Source organism: Lineus longissimus, chromosome 12 (assembly GCF_910592395.1).
Source record: "Lineus longissimus chromosome 12, tnLinLong1.2, whole genome shotgun sequence".
Classification (NCBI taxonomy): Eukaryota; Metazoa; Nemertea; class Pilidiophora; order Heteronemertea; family Lineidae; genus Lineus; species Lineus longissimus.
The window spans coordinates 17,865,579-17,876,314 of record NC_088319.1 but is presented as its reverse complement, the minus strand read 5'-3'; the positions used below and the strand labels follow the sequence as shown (position 1 = coordinate 17,876,314).

At 42.2% G+C, this 10,736-nt stretch overlaps 1 protein-coding gene across 1 annotated transcript in view; it reads left to right on the top strand.

Annotated features, from left to right (window-relative positions):
* LOC135496713 (H(+)/Cl(-) exchange transporter 6-like) overlaps positions 1-7,922 on the top strand; it is a 42,036-nt gene extending 34,114 nt beyond the window's left edge. The window contains exons 19-21 of the mRNA XM_064786184.1: positions 5,748-5,855; positions 6,233-6,358; positions 7,009-7,922. Coding sequence (XP_064642254.1) covers positions 5,748-5,855; positions 6,233-6,358; positions 7,009-7,131 — 357 coding nt within the window. The 3' untranslated portion in view covers positions 7,132-7,922. The remainder of the gene's footprint in view (positions 1-5,747; positions 5,856-6,232; positions 6,359-7,008) is intronic.
* Positions 7,923-10,736: the final 2,814 nt, after the last annotated feature.

Below are 10,736 nucleotides of genomic sequence, written 5' to 3'. Positions count from 1 at the left end.
CAGCAGGTCTCTTGTCTTACCTGCCTTACACCACCTGTTGAAAGTGCTGGTCAGAAATGCTCAGGCAGCACTGAAAGAGCAGCTAATCTTGGGTATACTGACCAAGGTGATTGTGTAAAGTTGGATGATAACCTCCGTTGATACCAAAGCTTACATCAGAACCCAAAACTCTACCTTTCAACATAATTTGTCATTATGACCAGATGACAATGAACTTTAGTTATGGTCATAACTCACATGCCACTGCAACATTCAACCAACAGCCTCACAATAGTTTGACTTTTGACAATTTTTACGTCTGAAGCATATTTTGTTCATATGAAAAGTTTTGGAGACGAGCAAAACTGTAATATAAACCATCTCAAATCTGTCTGTTTTTCAGTGGGCTACGTAACAAAGATACCTCCTGAGTAAATTTCAATAAGTTTGATGAAAACTTTACTCCGGTATAAACAGACAGTCATACATTTTTCAGTGCAGAGGACTCTCTGGAGATGGTTTTTATTGAGGATCAGTAAAGGCAAAGAAGTTTCATTTTACCACTCCATGTGGAAAAATTGTTCTGTTGTAATGTTAGACTGTTGAAATAGGGATCTCAATAGCAGGTGTAGGCTGTGGCAGAAATACTCCTGGAGGACAAGATTAGCCTGCACACAAGCCTGGCTACATTGGTTTAGGGTTTCCGAGCTAGAATTGCTCAGTTAGCAAGAATATTAGGAATGAAATATATTATGTTAAATTCTAGTGGTACAGCTGATCCAACTCTGTGGAATGACTGCCAGATAAACCTCACAGGAGCATGGTCTTGTGGTTAAGGTGTCATACTCATAATCTGAATGTTGATATGATACCCAGCGCTGAATGTCAGTTAGTGTGACTTTACTAATACTCCGCCGGTTTCCAGTAGTAGGCCTTCTAGACCCAAGATATATCCTTGGAGAGTGTTGTGGATGAACCGGTATTGCCTGATTAGAATTAACTAGTTCTTGCCTTTAATGTCTATTACAACATTAATCCAACCAAACAGTCTCCGGACTATTGTGTTTCTGTAATCCTAAGCACCCTGAACAAACAAGCATTGCTTTAAACTCTCTCTAATCAAAGTCTCTCCTTACTCAGAGTATTGTGTTTCAGTGAGGATCATTTGTCGAAAGGATCAAACCTTTTATCCACCTTCCAACTGACACATTCAGGAATGTCTTAGACCACTCATGTTACATATTCTGTATGTAATTCGGACTTCTGTCCACTTAAAACCCAACAGACAGACATTTTATGTGTGTACCTTGTGAAAAAAGTTGGTAAAATTGTGAGAAAAAAAATTATTTCCCCAAACAAAATTTTTAGAACACTTTTCCCCAAACCATTAAATTTCTCATTGCCATGTTCCGTAACATTGTCTCATTCTCATGCTATACACACAAAGAAAGCAAAACCAATGCTTTCCTCAAAAGGATATTGAAGACATGTTTATTGTCATGTCATTGTGTATCTAGTAATATTTGTGTGTTGGAGATCTCCTTGCAACCAGTGTTTCACACATACGAACCGATCCACCTAGGTGAGTGGGGGACCGAGGTCTCCACTATCAGTGATGACCCTTTGAGTGCCTTACATTGACTGTACGAGGCACCCACCACAGAAACACCACATCTCTGACGTCTGCGATACATTTGACAAACATAACAATTTGTGCGAGGTGTAGAAAATGATGTGTGGAACATCTTTCTGACAACACTGTTGATAAAGAAGTTCAAAGCTGGCCGAGGTACAAGACCACTGTCACGATAATATGCCAATTACCTGACAGTAATCAGTGCCCATCTTGGTGGCAGAACCCGTAGATTGCACCCATCCTATAATGATGGCCTCCAATGCGTTGTCTTTCTTTGAATTGCTTACCTGGGGTGCGCCATGAAACAAAGTGATTTGCCTCTGTTTGTGCCAGGATCGTCAAACAAGCATTCATACGACAAGATTGCTTTGAATGTGATCTTGTAGGCGATGAGTTTTGCACCCATCTTCTGAACGTACCGATTGAAAGCGTATGATTTTAAGACCAATGGTTGGCAATATAACTAATGGTGAAATAATTCGTAATGAATTGTTTGTAGGTCTAAAACGATGTCTCATGGTGCTTCGAGGTTTTTTCCCTTCATTATCCTGATTTCAAACAAGACTGGAACAAGAATAAGATATGTCAGTGGTCTACCAAATCTGAGACATGTGTGTCTTTAAAAAGATATGAATTATTTTGAAAAAAATCAACAATCATTAAAAAACCTCCTTCGTTAACTTTCTCATGTGATATCATATTCGCTGTTAAAAAGAGCTAATTATACTATTGGGACGTTGATGCTGAAATTATTGTCTCAAATAGGACACTGATTTGAAAACATATCCGCTGGCTAAGAACTGCAGATATCCAATATCTCTGAAATCCCTATAATTCAGTTGCCTTTGATATTTGTGCACTAGAAGTCTTGCCTAATAAAACTTTTGTCACCCGTACAAAGTATTGAGAGCAAAGCAACCAGGTCTGGTTTATCAAACCAAGTTCATACCAGATAAGAACCTGTAACTTAATGCAGCAGCTCGGATTATAAAAGACAGAACAGATCTGTTGAAAAATGGTATCACTGTTTGGCGACGACCAACAAAAGTAATGATACGTCCGTTGTTTGTGTGAAATCTGATGTTAGTGGTGCGTCAGTACTGCTTTGTGAGTCGTGTACGACGTCAATGTCACCAACTTTGAAACGGTTTTTGCTGCAGTATGCCTTTCAGCTTGGTTTCCACTTGACCTTGGTGTCAGAAGTTGATGAAGAGGATCAAGTGGAGTTTGCCTTCCTGTCAAGGGTGTGGGGTTCAATTCAATTTGGCCAAGTACTTAAACTTGCCTCACCCTGGGGCATGTGACTTGATGAGGCTATGCAATGTATAAATACAACAGACATACAAGCCATTCTGATTCAGCGTGAAATGTCTTGATAGTTTCCTTACAGCAAAGTCCAGTGGCTTAAAATCCCAGCCCTGCTTTTCTCACGATCAGTGGCTTGGTCTTTGAGGAAGTATAGATAGGATGACAGCTGGCTTTGGGATGTTCATTTCGTACAACGATAACCTAATCCTGCTGGTGTCAATTCAATTTCCTGTATTAAAAAACAAACGGTTGAAGCAATTAAGACCACACGTTTTCATTCCATTTCCAATAACTCAGGAATTCTCTGTGGACAAAGTGGTTTTATATATGATTAGTTTTCAATGTAAAATTATTAGATTATTTTGTTCATCTTGAAAACAGCAGTTTTTTCATGGAACATTTTGCCATTATTCCCAAGTGATTGTGTGACGTTACCTCAGTTTGGGTCATGGACACAAGGACATGAATTGCATGGTTTTATTGGACTATACTGTGTGCAATAGCAAACTAAAGACACTTCATTTCAAGAGCCTTGCCAGTTTCTGTGTGATAGGAGAGACACCCAGCAGCAACTTTGTCTAGCTAAGTCTGACCTGCTACCTGGCCAGTGTTATGTCTCCCTTTATACCAACAATAGCAACACCTGTTGTCTTTTAGATGCATGGAGCTGAACCAGAACAACACTGGGTAGAAGTACAGTAAAACAACATGATTAAACTCTCCATCCAAGTATAGAGGATAGAATCCACCCGAAGGGAGCCTTTTCTGTACAATCGATTTGCCAGATAACCTCATTAAAATGTATTTGAGAGGAAAAAACCTATCGCCCTTCTTATTTTATCTGAAGTGTACTGAGTGATCATGGATATGAGAATAATGATCACCTGGGGGTCACAAGTCAAACTGTTTGCTTGGCTGTAAGTTCACATCACCACATAGCTTGGTAGCATGTATTCATATGGCAAAGTCACATTGAATTGGGGTAATCCGTAATCTACATGGCTTCCTACTCTCCTGATTTCTGAGTGATAACCTGCATAGTGGTTCATGAGGTATTTGGTTATTTAAGTTACCCACTTTCACAGTTGATCGGCTGTGGTTGTGTCATAACTCAACCAGAGGTCACTTTTATTACCAAGTAACTGCTGGAACATGGTGTGGTTTTGCCAGGGCCTCAACCGAACAGGGCAAAGCTCTTGAGAAATCAGTGGTTTAGAGTATAACTACAGACAGGCATGTTGCTTGAGGGCATGGAGAGACTGTTGAAACTGAAACTCATAGCCCTCTGTTAAGGCAAACTCAAGACACAAAGAGCTCAACACCTGATCAATACAGGAGCAATGAGATCAAAGAGACATGCACACCTTCAGGCCATAGCCACAAGAGTTTTGTCAGCTGTTCCCCATGTCTTTTAGCACTTATCATTCGTAATATACAATTCATTTATTGGCTAGTATTGATCAGCCCTGTGTAAGGGCGTCACACAAGATCACACCATGTAGTATTGAAGAATGACATTGTCTTATGTTTCTGCTTTGATTCTTCAGTGCTATTGTTTGACTTGGTGGTGTGATTGGGTGCTGGGGGTCTTCAATCTTGTTGACTGTGTCTCAGGTCAGGGCACCGCACACTCAATACTCACCTCAAGAGAGTAACATGGCTTTAATCCATTTCGAAACAAGCTGAAATTACAGAGTATGAACATGTGCCCTCAAATTCTCTTCTTTAAGGTTCAGAAATGTCAAATGTGAAGACACACGCTGAATAAAAAATTCATATTTAGTTGAAACTGCAGTGCTTCATTCTCAAGGACCCCTCTCAATCTTACTCCTTCCACAACATATGTGATTCCCTCAACAAAGTGACTGAACACAGAAACCCACTTGACGACAAATGCTTGGCTAGTTCCTGTCTTGTCAGAGAATTGATTAAGTTGGTCGACATTGTCATCGTGGCAGTAACACACAGGCGAAATCGCTGATGAGTTGGGGGTCGTTGGCACTGATGGAAGGTTCTGTTAGAATAGATATCGGGACCACTGGGTCACTCTTTTCCTTGGGTACTCAGCTGGAGTTTTAAGATTCCAGTACACCATCAGTTGAACATCTCAATATTTGCTTTCTATTGATGATGGTCACATGAGTCAATGTTGATATGGTTTTCCACACTGAAAGCTTTCTAGTGTTGCACTTAACTATCAATTAAACTACTTATAGATTGATTCATGCTGAGCTTGGCAAACATCACCTCAAGAGGTCAGAGAAAAATCGAGCTTGGTAAATTTTCCAGCCTTGAAAACTGCTAACGTTGTGTGACCGAGTGTTGGTGATTGAGGGGGCACTGTCAATACTGAGGGACTGCTAACGGTGTATGACCGAGTGTTGGTGATTGAGGGGGCACTGTCAATACTGAGGGACTGCTAACGGTGTATGACCGAGTGTTGGTGATTGAGGGGGCACTGTCAATACTTAGGGGATGAACACAACAGTGATTGGAAATAAAGCAACATGTGACTTTAACACTGTTAAGTTCAATCTGTTCATTTGGATTGACTGGAGATTGTCTACATCAGTAAAGCCTGCCCTAGACCCCATACCCTTTTGTGAAATGAGATGGGGTCTTTTGTTATCCTATTAGGTGGTCTGGGTTAAGTGCAGCTGCAAACATTCAGTGGTGTGAGGGTATTGAGAAACCTTTGTCTTTGAACTCGCAGTCATTGACTGATCTTTCAGCTTTTCATGGAGCTATTCTTTCTGAATGATTATTTGGGTCTGCGTGGAATCCATGCAACCATGACAGATGTGTGTTTGTCTTGTCTTTGCAGGAGACGCACCAACCGAAGGTGAACTATGAGGAGATGATGGGAAAGTACCCGCGTTTTCCAGACATCTTTGATCTCAATGTCACAGATGAGGAGAAAGCAAAGATCATGGTAAGTGAGAATGCTCTTGGCTCAAGCTTTTGTGTCTGTTGCATGCTCTAAAAAGCTGAAGTGATCAGAGTTGGCCTAGATTTTGTTGGTTAACATTATCAATTATGGTGGTAACGATGCTTTGCGTCATTCATTTGGTTTTCATTGTACTCATCAGTTTAGTACAACCATGGTTTAGTACAACCATCGAAGACAAAGGTTTCTCAATAGGTAGGGCAGGTTTGACTGATGTAGACAATCTCATGGTTCAGTACAACCATCGAAGACAAAGGTTTCTCAATAGGTAGGGCAGGTTTGACTGATGTAGACAATCTCATGGTTTAGTACAACCATCAGTCTTACCACAGCACCAACCTGATAACTCTCCATCTTTTCAGGATGTGACTCCGTACATGAATCCTTGCCCGTACAACGTGCTTCCAGAAACTCCCATGATGCAAGTCTTCCATTTGTTTCGAAGTATGGGATTACGCCATCTCCCCGTTGTCAACAGTCGTGGTGAAGTACGAAATTAAAATTTTGTTCATTATGATGAACACTTTAGTGATATCTTGTATTCAAACTTGTAATGTTAAAGACCACTCTTTTTCCCCCGCTCATGCTCCATCATGTTTCCGTGTCAAGCAGATAGATATCACATTGCCTGTCATTGGGGGTTATTAAAGAAGGAAAGACTCATTAGGCTAGAAATGATCATGCTGATGACAACATTAGTGGCCATTCTGTAACTACCACAGATTCTGGTTGATCCTATAGCCTTGAGCATTGTGCAGTTGATGATGTTGGCCGAGAGAGAAGGAAGGGCTTTGTTTCATGATTTCAGCATTTCTACAAGAAGAAGCTAATGTATCAGATACCACACCTATTCCTCATATTGTACATTATTGTTGGTTTCTTCAGTAAGTGAACCCCAATGAATAGTGACTGACTAAAATTTCACATCTCTGGAACAAAAATCGATCCACTTTTCACCTGTCACTGTTGTGAATGCTTGAGGGCTCCCTTGAATGAGACCCTGATTGTGGTTGGGTGATGCAACAAGGCTCTCGTTCAAATGACGATGGCTTGGTCACATAAGGTAAGACGCGGCTTCTTATTTTCCAACTCATTTCATTATGAATAAATGATAGTAACTCAGACGTATCACTTTCAGATTGTTGGGATTTTAACGAGACATAACCTGACCCTGGAAGCCCTGGAGGAAAAGATTGTGGAAGTAGACGCCAAGGCCAACCTGCTTAGCAGTAATACAGATGACTATACCACCACGGCGTAGACTCATCAATGAGAAGATGAGTGTGGCACCCCTGATCGTTCAACCAGATGACAAAGAACCTCCACAGCAACAGAAGAGACCACTTTTGCACGACGTTTAAGCTTGATCATCAGGGCCCTAGATGGACTTTTTACCCTATGACTCTTGAGGAAAGCCAAGCTTAACGAGTGAAGCTGAAGACAAATGTTCGCATTTAGTTCATTGATAAGAAAAAGAGCTCACCTTATTCTAAAGGAGTTTATAGGATGTTTAAAGGAAGTTACATCACTTGAATTTAACTAGGTGCTAGCTCTATGCTTGGGACTTTGCCAAAGCACACTAGATTGCTAGTGTTTAGGTGCTGGAGCACACAAGATTGCTAGTGCTTAGTTGCTGGAGCACACTAGATTGCTAGTGTTTAGTTGCTGGAGCACACTAGATTGCTAGTGCTTAGTTGCTGGAGCACACTAGATTGCTAGTGCTTAGGTGCTGGAGCACACTCGATTGCTAGTGCACATGTAGATGCTTAGGACTTGCTAATGTGTATCAATGAGTAATATGTAATTTGCTGAGAGTGAAAGGCGCAGCAGAATCTGATGGACATAAAATAGATTAAAGATGTTGACACAACTACTGCTTTGTTATAATCATCAGTGCCGCCATACAGTGGAAACAAAACATCTTCAGCTTACTAAGAAAAATAGTTATTTTGGATGATTTACTAACTTAAGTAGTTAAAAAAGTAGTAAAAAATTGTTATTTTGGATGATTTTTGCTAGTAAATAAACGTCTCATTTTCAGTATTGTCCGCAGTGAGTGTTTTTGTCTTTGTTTCTGTTTGTTTGCCATGGTTGTGCCTATGTCCTGATCTGGTGTGAACATATATGAGATATGGAACAACCTGCGTGGAGAGAAGGCACATCAGGAGGAGACATGTTACACCCTGTAGATGCACACCTTGTACAGAAACATGGTGCACTGTGTCTGGGGCTCATCGAGAAGAGAAAGAGCACATCCGGTAGAGACATGGCACATCCAGCAGAGATGATACACCATGTCGAGAGGAATTACATCCGAACGAGACATAGTGCAACCCTGCAGCGCCATATCACACCCTGGATAGACATGACACATCCAGTAGAGACATATCACGCCAAGCAGAGATGGCACATCGAACAGAGACATAGTACACTCTGTAGCTACATATCAACACTCTGCATTGACAAGGCACAGCGAGTAGAAATATGGCACACCCTGCAGCATATGGCACACCCAGCAATAGTATATTATTAGAAACACGGCACACCCTGTAGAGAAATGATACATTCAGTAGAGACGGTCCACCCTGTAGAAACATGGTCACTTTGTTGGGAGAGCGACATCCAGATCAGACAGAGTACGCCTAGTAAAGGGGCATGGACTTGGTACACTAAGTAGCAACACTGCCTTGGTGCGCTATAAAGGGGGAGGGCACATCCACAAGAGACACGGGGCACCATGCAGAACCTGACACACCCTGCAGATCAGAGCAATGGCACACAGTATGGGGACAAGGTGCACCAAGTAGCGAGAAGGAACATCCATGAGATGGAAGGGCTAGGCCGGTCTACTCTCTCATTGGCAAAAGTCATTTCTGAAGAACATGGTCCTCCCAGCATATAAACAACATCGAGCCACGGTAAATCCTAATGCATTTAGTGTCACATCTTTACAAGTCTTGGTCACTGTCAGGTATCGCCATCTAAGCTAAGAAATTGGAACCAGGCATTTGCGTAAAATTTAAAATATCTCTCGTTTTTAGGGCGGGGACGATTCACAGCTGGAACCCCTGAAGCTCCCGCAGATCCGTCATCCATCAAGTCAAAGCAAGTATGAACCTGGTTTAATCATGCGGTTTATCTTAACTATACTATACCTATCAAGTTGTTTATATACCCGTCAGTTTCTTGCGGCATTGCTCCCATGGGTACGTCTTGTATACGTTTCATGTAGTACTGCTGGCCCACGGCAGGGGAGCGAGGGACGAATAGCTTCTCCGTCTTTCAAAGAAGGTAAGAGAAATGAGAAAGTCATAACAAGACTGAGTCGGCCTTGGCAGCTTCGCCGTCTTGCCAGCACAGTGAGCGTATCGAGATAGTCACAACCAGACTAAATCGATCGGTCATAGCAGCTCCACCGTCTTGCCGACACGGTAAGAGATGATGCGATACAGTCAGAAGCACAAGCCGAATGGAACCTGGCTGCACTGCCGTCTTGCCCACACGATTTGAGAGCCGATGTGACTGCATCACCAACATCACCGTATCGCGACTATACTCATAGAGAAAGAGGTCACATCCAAATCAGGCCGAACGCGCCGAGAAGAGGCATAACACCATGTAGAGACTTGGCGTATCCAGCAGAGATATGAGACAACCTGCTCCTCATCTCTCTCATCATGTTGTCAACACGGTGGAGCAGCCAGGACTGATTCGGCCTGGCTGTGACTTCCTCATCTCTCTCACCATGTTGACAACTTGGCAGAGCAGCCAAGACTAATTTGGCCTGGCTGTGACTGTCTCATCTCTCTCACCATATTAACAACTTGGCAGTGCGGCGAAGACTGATGCACCCCTTGTACAGAAACATGGTGCACTGCTGTGTCTATGCAATATGGCGAATTTCCGCCCCACCCGTGAGATTTGCTCTCGTCACGTCATAAGCACATTGAACTGTTAAAAACCGTGCTGAATATGTACCGGCTACCGCTCTCTCAATCATCACCGACGATATGTGTCGGTGTCGGTCGTGCGAGGTCGCTTCAATGAAAAAGACGCACTGCCGTACCGATACCTGAGAAAACTTGCCTTTTCAGGCAGATTTGCGACGATCAAAACATTACATCTACCTCATAGTTCATGTATTCTCATATATGACAAACCCAGTGGACACATAACCTTAACTAACATGCAGCGATCGGGAAAACTTGGTGACTACTGACTATTGGAGTTGATTGGCGTTTGAAGTAGGAACTAGATGTAATTGGACCAACATTAAATATAGGTCAACGACCGGCGTACCCCTTTAAACATCCAGGCACCAGTGGTTTTCGATATCCTCCGCCTCTCGATATGACGAAGGAGCATAAAAAGCGTGAAACTCAGGATACCCTTTGACTAATTCTGATTGGAAAATTCATGGTCCGACATTAATACTTTTTTGGCCCTATGCATCCTTGAAAATAGCAGCTGCCGATTCGAACCATCCTCGGTAGTACTCGAACGCCCGGAATCAGTATGTACATCAGTTTGAAAAGTTTGGGTGCGGGGTATGATAATGATAATAATAAAAACTTAGACATCTGTACACGGATGATTAGATAACAAGAAAAGGAAGAAGAAAAAAAGAAAAAAAACTGCGGCAGATTCACCGGGAGTCGAACCCGTGACTAGCTGATCCACAGTCAAACACTCTAAGCGTTGAACCATGAAGGCTTTCACGCTGATATGGAGATTTTATGCGCCTCTTATATGCGGTATGCAAACGAGCGCGCCGCAATTGTGATAAGGTCGCGCAGGTGGCAAAGTGATTGACCGAATTAGTTCCAAGTAATCGTATATTTCGATAGTTCTACAGATGTTTATCAA